Raw genomic sequence first — 14,473 nt, 5'->3', positions numbered from 1 at the left:
ATAGTCAAAACAAAATTGAAAGTAAATTAGTTGAATAACTGTCTATATACAGGATAATGTTTAAGGACATTCTTACATTTTTGGGACTTGATTATAGAGATGATTCGCCAATAGCATTATAACTTTCTTGTTCTAGGAATCTGTATTCCAAAAATCAGATGAACCATAAGGATGACAATATCCATAAAAGGGAAGCTCTGAAGTGGTAGAACAAACAAACATTAACACTTGTAGAGTGTAAGAACTGAATTATCAGAATATAAATGTACAAAAGTCGACAAAACATTATAAGTAAATTTCTTGAAAAAATGCTTAAATACAGGATAATACTTACATTTTTAGAACTGATTATAGAAATAATTTGCTTATAACATAACACTTTGTTGCCATAGGAATCAGTATTCTAACAATAAGATCAATAGGATTAATACATCATATAAAAATTGTTGTTAAAAATATAAAAATAAACATGTCTAAAATGGAAGTACGGACATTCTAGTAACAATTATTGAGTTGCTACGCTTTCTAAATCCTACCAACTACTACAGGTATCACTATGCAAAGGTTGAAATCAAGAGGACAATTCTAACATGCCCAAATTAACGAAAAAGATATCCTTTCCAGACAGACACACCCTAATTATAGAAAGCTTTGCTTTAATATTTAGTGGTAAAAAAGTTGATAATGTTTCAAATGGGCGTACGGGCATTCTGGTAACATTTATAGAGTGGCTATGCTTTCAAAGTTATACCTAACTATTATAGGAATCATCAGCTAACTGTTCAGACGGATGGGCATACGTAAGGACAGACCCTAATTATAGAAAAGGTTTAAAAATCAGACATCTGTATTACATTGCAGGGAAAAAAAATTTCCGCTTTGTTGATATCATGTTTCCTAGCGCACTACAGACTGGCTGACCAAGTGGGTTGTATAGTAAACGCAGATATTATAATCTTCACCTAAACAATCATTTGTAAAACCAGCTGAAAAAAATTCATTTTTCTTACGGAAATTAAGTTTAGTCTCCAATTTTTGTTTTCCCCTAAACATAGCTAACAGACAAACATTTCTAATCTTAGAGTAGCCACGCTAGTAAAGGCTAAACATCACAAAAACAAGTAAATCTTTCAAAAATGTTTTATATTTTAAATTAAAATGGATTGTGATTAATGGCATTTAGGAACAGTTTTGGCATTCTCCTCTTAGAAATATTTTTTTTCAATTTTGAAAATTTTTATACCCTCCCCCTTCCCCCCTGACAAAACAACTATTTTAGGTTAGGTTAGGTTTTAGAATAGGGAGCCGAGCGCTGCGATTAGGTAGGCAAGGGTGCCGAGCGCCGCGGCCAGAGTTCATAGTTCTGTCAAGGGGGGGAGAGGGGGGGGGGGAATTTTCAAAATTAAATAAAATATTCCTAAGAGGATATTACCACAGCTTTTACATAAAGGGATAGTTGCATGAAGTGCATTTCAGAAAAACAATTTCAATTGATATTTTTAAAACTACATGTACAAAATTAAAATCTTTTTAAATATATGCCCTATAAATATAGCTTAAACCATTTAAAAAGAAAATATATGCAGTTCACTAATTTCATAAATAAATGCATTTCGTGCAACTAACCCTTTAAATATACAACAAGTAACATTTTGATATTACATAGTATATAGTAAATATAATTATAATTCAACAGTTTCACAAAATTTTTAGTGACCTTAAATTTTATAATTTCAATATATTTTGTTTGTAAAATTCATTATTTTCTAAATTAAAAAATTATTTAATAAAAAATCCTTAATTTTAAGTTACAAATGCATGGAAGAAATGAAAGAATTAATATTTAAATTTAAACTTGTTCTTACCTACTTACAAACTATGAACAATATTATTTTAACAAAATAGTTTTTACTGAGAGAGAAAAATTTACCCGAAGAAAAACAATTTAACTATTTGAAATTATCATTTTTAGCAAAATAGCGTAGACTACTGTACACTATTGTTTTAGATTATAACTAACGAAAAAGTTTGATTATAAAGAGTTTTTCATTGGATTAAATATCGCCCCCTGTATTTTTTTCTTACATGTCTAGATTCTTAAGAAAATACATTAGATAATGTTCTGAAAAAAGATGTGTTAAATGTAGTTTCACTAAGTATAACACGTTTTTTATGCCAAACTATTAATTATGACTTAATAGATTAAAAAATGAAGACTGAAAAACTGTAGTTTCAAGTTTTGATAAACAAAATTATATAAGGATAGATAAATAATCATTGATTACAACCTTGCATTTATAAATCTTGTAATAATTATAGTTTTCTGTATGACCCGTACAAATATTAATAAGCTTTCAATTATAGCTTAATGACAAACCGAAATGACTGTTATGTTAACTAAAATTTTACAGATATAAAAAGTCTGTTTTTTATTGTGATGTAGGTTGCGATTAGAAACCAGTTTTCTGCAGGGCTGTTAGCATCTGAACAAAAAATGATATTTAATACAAAGATTTATAATAGATGAAATGACTTCAATTTTTAAAAGAGAACTTAAAGGTTCGCTTTGTCCTTCATTAACGGTTAGCACTTTTCATTAATTTTTTTTAGGTAGTTTTCGAAGTACATTCTTGCAACTTTTAATGGTGTATATGAATGAATAACCATGCATAAACTCTATTTCTTCCTAAGCAATTTTAAAAAAAGGTAATATCACCTACGAATACAAAAATTTCGTGACATCATTTCGTTGTCATGTCATGAAATGACAGACTGATGAATAAAACAATGAAACAATTCAAAATCATATTCATCCTATATCGTTACGGATTGAATGACGGACAGACAGAAGAAAATTTTAGAGTGGCTTCACTTAAAAAAGTAATTTGAGTAATTTCACTTATGATGATAGCAACGAATCTTAATAAACCTTAAAATAAAAGTTTATACCTGAAAATAATGGCAGGTTTGGTGGTTGTGTCTATGTGAGCGGCCGCCAGGCTGCTTTTAGGTACTACGCAATGCGCGCTAGGGCCGAGAACACGCGGACAAAGGCTAGCTGTCTTGGACTGCTGGTCTCCTAAAACAAAAAAAAAATTTATTTTCACGACAAAAATATCTTAAAACATTTCTTTAAATAACAAAAAAATAATAAAGAGCTTTAAAATTATTTGTTGAAAAGTTTTTACACTTCAGGTTTGGAACCAACCAATCAAAATTAAATTAAAGTATTGAATGTTTTAAGCCAACGAATACAATAACTACAATAGCGTGGTTGTTATACTTTGGGTTCTAGTGATTTTAGTAAATATGATTTTTGACTTTCTGACTTTCATCTGACCGTATAAATGAAAATATTATATAACTAATGTTAACTCATCAATGTTTATGCACAAAATTACTCCTACTGCAGATTACAATTAGTGGTTGAAACTTGAAAATAAACCAACATATCAAAATCTATTAAGAGTCACCAAGTTGTCAAGCCAACAAGCCAAAAACATTTTCTTATAAAACTTTTGGGACTAGTGTAAAAAAAAACAATTTTCCCGGACCTCTAAGTACCTGTACTGGCCATTAATAGGTGGATTGAATGGCAGGTTATTGGAGACTGGAATGTGATTATCCTCAGGATGAGGAACTGGCCGGCTATCTTTAACCTGGACAGAAATTAATTATTTAAAGGGGGGGGGAGGGGGCGAAAGTGACACTTTTTGAAACCAAAACTAAAAGTCAAAGGAACTCAACTAATTAAAGAGTTACAGATCTGACATTTTGCATGGCAGTTGCTTTATAGGGGTACAATATGGAACTGTGAAGAAACGGCGTCGCAACCGCCGAAAACCGCCGAGAAAAGGCAAAAAAAATTAGGCGGGAAACGGCGGTTGCGCCGCCGTTTCTTCACAGTTCCATATTTTACCCCTATAAAGCAACTGCCATGCAAAATCTCAGACCTGTAACTCCTTTTTTAGTGGAGTTCCTTTGTTGACTTTTAGTTTTGGTTTCAAAAAGTGTCACTTTCGCCCCCCCCCCCTTTTAGTTTTAAAAATCTCAAGAAGGAAAATAAAAACAAACTAGGAAATGTATTTAAAGAACAGATAGAAATTTTTTGAGCCAAGCTACTTCCAGTAGCGACTTCAACGAATAAACAAAAAGGTAGCGTTTTAATATTTTTAATTAAAGCGTTTTCCATTCAACTTAACATTACAGGAATATGTATTCGTTATGAATGGCTGAAGTAAAAGATCTCAAAATTTCAAAGAATTTTAATTCCATTGGTCAATATAGGGCTTAAAGCTATTTTGAGGACTGAAAGGAAAATAAAACAGCCCAACCTATAAAGTATAGAAGTAACACCCAAATAACCTAATAGAACATAATCGCTCAAAGCCACATGAACAGAAATAGGTAAATAATAGCTATGATGAGATGATCACAGACTCAAGAAAAATCAATTTGTTTACCTTGACAACGTCGAGATAAAGATTTCTGTTCATTTCAGTAGCCAGGTTCATATTGAACATATCACTATCCTTCTCAATATCTTTAACCTAAAAACAACAATGTATAATAAAGATGATTGTAAAGTGTAATCCTAATAAAAGGTCTGCCATTTTCGGTATGAAAGTGCAAGAGTGTGTATGTGTTTATATTCTCTTTAGGTCCCTGAAGGGTTTTAAACTATTAATAAAAGGTCACGTCTACCCTCCCAAGATCAAATAAATCCTAAAAATCTCCAATCTAATTTTATTATCCCTAAAATTATGTAGCGAAGTCAATCTCACCTTCGGGAAGAAGTATTTGTTGTACATTTATGTTTTATTATCTCTGCTAAAAAATGAATGGGGAGACAACGACTAATTAAAAATAAAACAACTATAATGAGCTTATTTTCGCTGGATTTTAAACCTTTAGTTATATAAAAACAGATTGAATTTTATACAAATATTAAATAAGAAGAATGAAGGAAACTAAACATTACAGATAAACTCTTTATCACAACAATAAATATTCACCTTAATTTGATTCCATTGATTGCCATTCAGATTTTGAAAACTTGTATTAACAACATCATTCTTGTATGTACCTTAAGTAATATTTGATCATTAATAATTAACTAGGGTGACAACATCCTCCAGTGGCGAAGCACAAAACATTCGTGTGTGTACATTTATGAAAATAAAATACATGCATTCAATATTTTTTAAGTAATAAAAATTAAAAATGTCCTAATCAGTGAAGTTTCAACAAACTAATAAATTAAGTTATTAACTGTCTTCCCTGACATTTTTTTCTGTCCTAAAATAAGACGCTTTTAACTTAAAAATTATGCCCTATAATATTAACTAGGGTTGGGCCGGATATCCGGTGTGGCCGGATATCCGGTGTGGCCGGATATCCGGCCATTTTCAATATCCGGCCGGATACCGGATATTGAAACTATCCGGCCGGATATCCGGTTCTATAATTTTTAATACTTTACACCAAAAATCTCTGCTTTTAAAAATTTTAAATGGCTATAATTTTCTTATTATTGAAGCTAGAAGAACTTTTTTTCTGAACAAGTTTAACTTTATGTAAATTTGTATAAGATTTCTTAAGAAATTTTTTTTGCTACTGTAGTATCTAGTAATTTGGCCGGTTATCCGGTAATTTGGCCGGATAACCGGATATCCGGCCCAACCCTAATATTAACGTCCTAGAAATTGCTCTATACAAATAGATCTTGGGACCAAAACTAAGCTTACTTATGTCTAGCTTCATTCTCTTGGTGTTGATGATGTCCAGATCTGGCATGTTGATTGTCTTGTTGAACATGGAGGTCACCTCGTACGGTTCAGACTGACCTAAATTTAACGGAACGTGTTTAAGCTGGACTTTAACGAGTAGTAAAATATTACTAGATTTAAATCAGGAATAAGGTATATTAATATTAATCTAAGAAAATTTGGGTGGGAGGGTGGCAGTCAATAGAACAAAGATCAATTATCATATCCAAATTGTATACCTGCTTTTTACAATATAAAAAAATGTGTTTTAATTTAAATTTACGTACCTAAAGCCCTGTTGTAAACATCGTTTACATCAACACCAGAATCAGCACTGGATTCGCTGGATTTCCGCAGAGATTTCGTTGGCATCAAAGGTCTAAACAATAACAATTTTTATTCAAAATTTTAACATTCGTTAATAATTAAGTCTAGTAATAGAAAACTAGTCTTTGTTAGAAATAATGAAATAATATTTTCTTTTCGCACAGGAAAAATAGCTTTAAACCAAGGTGTAAAAACTCACCTGAATCCAGATTGATGTTCTCCAACTCTTGTCTTCTCTGCAATGTGTTGCTCCTCTTCCTGGTGAATGAAGTTGCATCTGAACAATTAAAGTTTGTGAGATTTCAAACAAAATACATAATTTTAAATTTTTTAACTCTTTGAATAATGAATCCTTTGGATAAATTCTGTAAAAGTTAAGATTATGTTTGATGTAATAAAGGTAAATCCCTGTACTAATAATCAGGGATCTAAAGGGATAAGACAATGAATGATAAATTGATGTACATCCCCAATGACTACCGTTCTGTAGGTAACAATTATTGTTTCAAACATTTTGACATTAATCTTTATGAACAAACTACCTAATCAAAATTTAAGTAAATGTTACTCCAAAACTAACCAATAAGAAAACTTAATAAAAAATTTTTAGGAGACTAGTGTAAAAATTATAACAGTCCAATGACCCCCTCTTGACTTATTAAACTAATAGACAGGTTGCATAAACATGGAAAGTACCTTGTGCCATAAGCACACCATCCCTTGATCCAATATTTCTGGCACAGCTTTGTCTTGTACTTGTTGTGGCGGATCATATCATGCTGAAAGTAATTTACGTATTTTATACAGCTTTCTGCGGATACTAAAATAAAAAACTTAACTGTTTTAAACCGGATTTAAACTTCTTTTTTAGCCCTTTCGATATTGGATATTTAAAATTTTTATTTAATATCTTACCCTTAATTTTGCTTTGCCATGAGCGAACTGGCACTGATTTCCATAAATGCATTCACCCTTCTCTCTAAAGTTGCGACAAAACTCTGTCTTAAACCTTAAAGACAAAAAATATGTAAAAGTGAATAAAAATAATCTCGAAATACTACCTATGGAAGTAATACAAAGGGGGGGGGGGCGGATGTGCCACTTTTTGAAACCAAAACTAAAAGTCAACAAAGGAACTCAACTAAAAAAAGAGTTACAGGTCTGAGATTTTGCATGGCAGTTGCTTTATAGGGGTACAATATGGAACTGTGAAGAAACGGCGGCGCAACCGCCAAAAACCGCCGTTTCCCGCCGAATTGCGCCGCCGTTTCTTCACTGTTCCATATTGTAACCTTATAAAGCAACTGCCATGCAAAATCTCAGACCTGTAACTCTTTTTTTTATTTGAGTTCCTTTGACTTTTAGTTTTGGTTTCAAAATGTGGCACATCCGCCCCCCCCCCCCTTTATAATGATTAATAAATTGTGTCTATACCTGGGATTTGGGGATATAATCTGGCCAGGCTTTCCATCCTGTGAGATCATTTGACTTCCCTAAATTAAAATAACAATTTTAGACCAGCTAAACGACGGATTTTAAAATACATAAGTTTCTTGTGGTGGCAAAGTAATAAATTAGGAATAAACAAAGATTTTATTGAAAGCTTCGTTAATTAAACTTACATCTTTAGATTCATTATCAACTCCACTGGCGTAACTAGCTGTATCCATATGCTGAACCTAAAAAGTAACATAAGTTAACTGAACGGAAACCCCAAAATAAATATTAGAATAGGTATTTAAGTGGCTAAATAAACCGCACACTTTTCATAGAACTATTACATATTTATTAATATAAAGGGGATATTTCCTTAACACTAGTTTACACTTAATTTACCTTATAAAAATAAAATATATAAACCTGTAATAATTTTTGTGCCAGTCTAGTAGCACTGTCATGGTCCCATGTGTCAGGATTACTGTCCCACAATGGAGTCTCTTCGTTTGTACCCCAAATTTCCTGGGAATCACCGAGAGTGGACCATTGAGATTCGCCTAAAATTCAAATTCGCAAGAAAATTTTAAAATTTGGTTGGGTTCATACAGGTACTGCAAGACCTGATCATATAAATACAACTTAGTTAATAATAATAAAATGCAACCTTATTTTATACGTCGCCCCTAGTTTCTAGAAGAAGGTAAGGGAAATAGCTTAAAACCACTCTAAGATATCCACTTAAATTACATCAAATTAGGACCAGCAATTAACAAGATCTTTAGCTTCAGACAAAAAAAAACTAACTACCTTAATTACAGGTTAGTCGTGCGTTAGTTGACAGGGAAACTACTTGAACATATTTCTATTACCATTCGGCAACTACTTGTTAAACTAGTGTCTATAACGTATGGGGGGGGGGGAGATTCTAATGGTAAAATGTTGTTTACTTGTCAGCAGCACGATGAGCCAAGCCCTCAAAATTTCTTTAAAAACCTTTAATCTATTAATAACGCTATGTGTAAAGCTTGATTTCATATGACTGATATTTAAAATTTAGGAAGTAAAAAATAACCTGTTTGTTGTTGTACTATAGGTAAACTAGAGGCATTTTCTGCGGGTGTTGTTGAAACAGGAGCTGTTGAAACTTGTGGAGTTGTTAGAGGCGTCTCTGATTCTGTGCTTACTACTGTTGTACCTTATCAAAATCATAATTTGAAATAAAATCTTTTAAGTTTTTTATTTAACACAAATAGAAACTTAAACTCATATCAGAAGTTCATTTTATGAAAAATAACAAAAAATTTGGCGCGAGAGAGGAATTTAAGCTTTAATGTTCTTATCATGGGGAGTAATACTATGAACAAAATGAAGTAGAATGTTATACATACCTGATTCTGTGCTCTGTTCAGTAACCTCCTGGCAGTGGCGGCAGTGGCTGCTGTTGCAGTTGCAGCTTCGTCAGTAACATCTCCAGGATCCCCATCAACTTGAGAACTGAACATACACTCTCCGTCCAGTTGGGAATTAAACATTGACATATATTCAGCAAGATCTATATGATGAAATTCGGTGTTGACATCGCCCTCTTGAGGTGTCACCATGCCCCCGTCAACCTGGCTGGCACCAACGGGTGCTGGCAGCATCACTAGTTACAGGGCCATCAACGGAACCTAGGAAAAAAAATATACATTTTAAAGGACATTCAAATGTAAACCTTATTTACTTACATTAATCTATAAATATCTTTCCTTAAAATATATGTTTCAACTTCCTTTGAATTTTTCTAAAAAGGTTAATTAAGAAGTCTCAATACCTGTAACACTAGCTGTAGGTTGGTTGCCAATACCAGCCGCCGACATAACGACCATCTGCTGGCCGCCTCCTGCGCTGCTGCCAACAACAACCTGTTGGCCGCCAGCGGTAACTAGCTGGCCGTGGTTTGATGTTGGTTGGCTGCTGACTGTGTTTACTAATTGAACTGTTTTACCTCCGTGAGTGGCACTGCCAGCTATGCTGGTCAAAACTGTTACGGGTTTTCCTCCTGAGAAAAAGATCAATGTGAAGTTGAACAAACAAGTAATGCATTGTATTTTTAAGAGATAGATCTTAAAAAGTGAATTTTATAAATAATCTTTTGCATGATTTGTTATTTCTATTTTATTTGATAATAGAATTTAGGTGTGATTGTAGAAAATTAAAATTAACATACCAATCATCATAGTCTGTGTGCCGCCAGGTAGAACTCCCTGGCCTGCCGGCAGCGTCAAAATTTGTCCGGCTCCGCTGGAAATTATCTGAGATCCGCCCCCCGGCTTACCCAACACATTCACTGTCTTCACCCCCTGCTGGTTAGGTATGCTAACCATAACAGGATACAGACTGAGGGGATAACACAGAATGGGGAACACTTCCGCCACGTGGAGATTTTGGGGCACTCACGCTTCCAGGAGATTTTACAGAGTAGTGCTTGTTTAGAGGTGATGAAGGTGGTATACTACTGGCTGGGGATTGAGGTGGAAGCAAGTTGGCAGGAGATGGCTGGGGTGTCATGTTGCTGACTGGAGACGGCGGCGGCGGGAAGGCGGCTGGTGATTTCATAGGAAGATACGTCACCGGTGAAGGAGGCTGGGCAGGAGACGGCGTGGCAAACTGGTGGGTAGCGGGGGACGGCGGCACACTTGCAGGAGATTGCATTTGGTGCGGGGATTGAGGCACAGGAGCTGGTGACGCATGCATGCTTGGGTGGGGAGAACAGCCAGGTTGACTGCTGCTGGATCTATGCAAGGAGGGGAGGCCCATGGGTTGGTTAAGCATTGGGCCACCAGGCGAGGGAAGGCTGCTGTACATAGGCACATGGCGGGGCGTCACATCAGCACTCTCAAAAATATCTTCATTTAGAACATCAAGGTCTGATGTATCATGCCCTCCCTGTCCCAGAACTCCAGTGTCCAAATCCTAGGTGAAAAATATGTGTTCTTGCAAAGTGAAGATTATTATCACAAACTATTTAAGCAAGACTAAACTACCTATATAAAGTTATTAAAGCAGTATTATTATTCTAAAATATGTATTTAACATCATAAATACTTTTATGTCCCTAAATAACCCATTTAAAATACTTTACTGGCAATTAGTTTCAAATCTTTAAATCTAAGAAGGAATTCAGACTTGTATATTTCAAAAGATTAATAATATATTATTATAAAGATAATTGTCATAAGTAATTTGAATTATATACGTCATTAATTGACCGCAAACGTTTTAATTATAATACTGGGGGGAGGCGGATGTGCAACTTTTTGAAACCAAAACTAAAAGTCAAAGGAACTCAACTAAAAAAAGAGTTACAGGTCTGAGATTTTGCATGGCAGTTGCTTTATAGGGTTACAATATGGAACAGTGAAGAAACGGCGGCGCAACCGCCGAAAACCGCCGAGAAATTGCAAAAAAAAATTGGCGGGAAACGGCGGTTTTCGGCGGTTGCGCCGCCGTTTCTTCACAGTTCCATATTGTACCCCTATAAAGCAACTGCCATGCAAAATCTCAGACCTGTAACTCTTTTTTTAGTTGAGTTCCTTTGATGACTTTTAGTTTTGGTTTCAAAAAGTGGCACATCCGCCTCCCCCCTTTTCTCACTGAAAACAAATATTCAGTTTTTCTTTTTGTATACTTAAAAAACATGACCTAAAAAATTGCTCATGTTCGTAAATTCCCACCCCTTATTAATTCCTATAATCCTTTAATTTGATTGACAGGTTAAGATATAACTTCATAATTTATCCATAATTTGTAATTAAATGCTTTAATAAAAAAAAATCAAACTTCAATAACTTTTTTGTCTTTAGAGATTTTTTTGTCAAATAAGAAGGAGTTTTTTTTCTTTTTACTATAACCTACGTTATTAAAGAAGATTCTTTTACTGCAAATGCATCACAGTCAAGAAATGTGAAAAAATGACAAATTGCAGTTTCTTAAAGGGCGAATATAGGTTCGATATGATATGAGCTTATATGAAAGGTGCCATTTCATACTTTTAGAATATCTATGCCAAATTTAAAAATTCAAAAAAATCCTTAAGTAGATTTTGCAATTTTCTGTTTCAATTGAACATATGATAAATGAGATTGACGACAAACGGTTTATTTTAGCCCTTTACAAGACTTTTTTTTGACTATTTTGCTTAAGTTTGATTGACTATTACAATGGCACGCATCTTAAATGATAATTTAAATGTTTATTATTTTAGATTATATACTATTTAATTCAATTTTTAAAAAGCGTAGAAATAATTTGCGTAAAAGTTTTGACTAGGGTAAATAATACGTCTTAAAGTTTATTTTCTGTACAAAGATCATTGGTTAATTCTGGAAAATATAAAAACCCTGATGTACGCAATTTCAACACACACACACACGAACCTTAAAAAAACAGGGATTTGAAATCATTCTTCCTCCAAGAAAATTTTATCAATTATTTTTTTTTTACTTTTTACATTATTTGATGTTTTTTTTAAACTTTTAAATATTTTACTTTATATAATTTGTATTAAGGTAGAAGATGGGTATATTTACCCCTGATTAATTGGTTTCCACGTTATTACGACTATCCTTTAACGAAAGCTTTTTAATTCAACCTTGCTACGAAGCCTTGTGTGATGCTAGGGTAATTGAGTTCTTAGGGAACCACACTTATTACATAATATTATCTTGAGTTAGAAAGGTTTTAAGCTATAAACAGACTTATACAATTAGATATGTCAATATCCTTAAGTTATTTATAATCTATATAATGGCACCTTTGAAATAAGCTCATATTATATCAAACCTATATTCGCCCTTTAAAAATGCTTTTGTGAGGAGCTAAAAAGCATTTCACCTTTAAAACTCATTAAGATACTTTTCTTATACCTTATTCTAAATTAATATTAAAATTTTAAGATTTTTTTATACATAATAGAAGAGTTATTTTAATTAGTATTATAATAAGTATAGATGTATATTGTATACAGATAACTACCTGCCCCCCTTTTCCAAGAACCTTTTTGTCTGCTAGCAAATTATTTTTTCTGTTACTTGGCTGTGTTAATATTCCCGACAATATAGGTTGATTTTTAAAGACCCAATTGAAGGTCGGCACATAACAGTTATCTAACCCCTTCCCCCTCTAGTGTTTTACTCTGTAGTTTTGATTTACATTTTCATATTGAGATTTTTTACCTGGTTAGGGGTAGAAGGTGGTTTTGGGGTGTTGGCTCCACTCATTATTCCGCCATCCGTGGGGGGTCCTCCCATTTCTGGGGGCGGGCTGGTAGCCATGCTATTACGGGGACTGTTCCTGTATTCATTTGTGATTTTCAAACATTTTTATTTCATGAGAAATTTTGTGTAAATCATACCTATCTATAATTAAAGAAACGTCGCTTAATTTTTATCTCAAAGTGCCTTGTTTAATGTTTACTTCAAATACTCCCATACTATTGTGTATGAAATAAATTGAAAGCAAGGGAAGGGGGCGAATAATTTTTTTCTAATTCTTTAGGGCACTGAATCTATTTGCCCCGCAGGGGTTAGCAATAGGTATTTTTAAAAAACAGAATTTGGTACATTTGAAGAAATCATAATTCACAGATTATTGTTGAATCATTAAATCAAATGTATGAAAACCCATTCCTGTCATGCTGATTAGGGGGAGGTCCAGTGGAATCTCTGGGACTGGTCGACGGCTGCTGGTCATGAGAACTGCTGCCAGACTGCTGTCCGCGGTCCTAGATAGGTAATTAACATTAATGATATGGTGAAATGCAGCCAAAACAGTGATCCTCACTCAATCAGTTAGCATGTCACTGTTCATAAGTATTATTTTAAAATTATTAATATGTTTGAACATAAGTTAAGGCTATTATCTTGGAAGATTTTTAAAAAGTTTAAGGGGGGGGGGGGGGTTTAATGCAACCATCTCGTAATCAGTGATTAAATTGAACTGAAATTTTTCATGGGTAATCCTTGGTAGGTCTATTTTCCCTAAATCGAACAAAAAGTTGGAAAAGTAACGGCTGGCGGCTCAGCCATTTACCCGCGTTTTGCCTATTTTCAGGGCAAATTCATCATTAATTACGTAGGAATCAACTTTTAAAAACATATTTTTTTGTTTAATTCATGTAAAATGATAGCAATAGCCATTTTTTAAGTTTCTAGTACCAACAGCAACCGGCTAGAACTTAAATAAGATTTTTGAGCCAAAAAAAAGTAATATGTGTTCTTTTTGTTCGAATTAGGGAAAATAGACCTACCAAGGATTATTCATGCAAAATTTAAGATCAAAATTCGAATTCTAAGTGTTATTCAATCATTGATTACGAGATGGTTGCATTAACCCACCCCCCCCCCCTCCTTTAATCCTAACATACCATGAAGAGTAAGTTTCCTTCTTCCTCTCTTCTTTTCAACTCCTTTAATTTGTTTGTCCATGAATTTTTACCCATAGTTCTAAGTTCTGAAATAAAATATTTTATACTGATACTGTTGTTCCTGCCTAAATACACTTTACGACTTCCAACCATTTTTAAGATTTTTAAAGAAACCAAAAGTGTTCCCAATTTTCAGCCCATTAAGGGGAAAAGGGAAATGGGCATAAACCGGTTATAAAATATCTGAATCAATTAAGATATCATATGCCCAAGACCGCTAAAACGCTAAAACGGGACCATGGTCAGAAAAAAACACCCCAAAGGAAGTTCCGGGAATGCCTGATTTTAGCAAACCAAAGGGGGGGGGGGGGTTAAATTTTGACATAATTTGGCTTAATGTGAATATTCTCATTACAAAATACCTTATTCTATCCTTCAACTTACTAAAAATATTACTTTAAGATAATAAGTATTTTAACATTGTGTAAAAAAATTTTAAATTCAGATTTTTTACCACTAGCACAACAAATTCACA

The 14,473-nt window shown here is 33.5% G+C and overlaps 1 protein-coding gene across 13 annotated transcripts; it reads right to left on the bottom strand.

Annotated features, from left to right (window-relative positions):
- Positions 1-1,126: 1,126 nt before the first annotated feature.
- LOC145318506 (uncharacterized) lies at positions 1,127-12,885 on the bottom strand. 13 transcript variants are annotated; one of them, XM_080159807.1, is made up of 16 exons: positions 8,921-9,166; positions 8,605-8,727; positions 7,956-8,089; positions 7,718-7,774; positions 7,530-7,588; positions 7,011-7,104; positions 6,792-6,874; positions 6,295-6,372; positions 6,056-6,147; positions 5,748-5,846; positions 5,016-5,086; positions 4,464-4,550; positions 3,565-3,659; positions 2,950-3,079; positions 1,866-2,483; positions 1,127-1,766 (listed from the first exon to the last, which is right to left on the bottom strand). In XM_080159807.1, exons 4-14 carry the CDS (start codon positions 7,763-7,765, stop codon positions 3,055-3,057), a joined length of 831 nt encoding a protein of 276 aa, XP_080015933.1. In that variant the 5' UTR covers positions 7,766-7,774; positions 7,956-8,089; positions 8,605-8,727; positions 8,921-9,166; the 3' UTR covers positions 1,127-1,766; positions 1,866-2,483; positions 2,950-3,054. The 13 variants fall into 13 exon arrangements, with proteins under 13 accessions (XP_080015933.1, XP_080015932.1, XP_080015930.1 ...); XM_080159806.1 differs by having other exon boundaries at positions 3,555-3,659; positions 8,921-9,144; XM_080159804.1 differs by lacking the exons at positions 7,956-8,089; positions 8,605-8,727; positions 8,921-9,166 and adding an exon at positions 12,749-12,884 and having other exon boundaries at positions 1,127-1,204; positions 1,433-1,766; positions 3,555-3,659.
- Positions 12,886-14,473: the final 1,588 nt, after the last annotated feature.

This window comes from Acartia tonsa, chromosome 5 (assembly GCF_053477335.1).
Source record: "Acartia tonsa isolate MP-2025a chromosome 5, ASM5347733v1, whole genome shotgun sequence".
Lineage (NCBI taxonomy): Eukaryota > Metazoa > Arthropoda > Copepoda > Calanoida > Acartiidae > Acartia > Acartia tonsa.
This window is presented reverse-complemented; position numbering and strand designations above follow the sequence as displayed.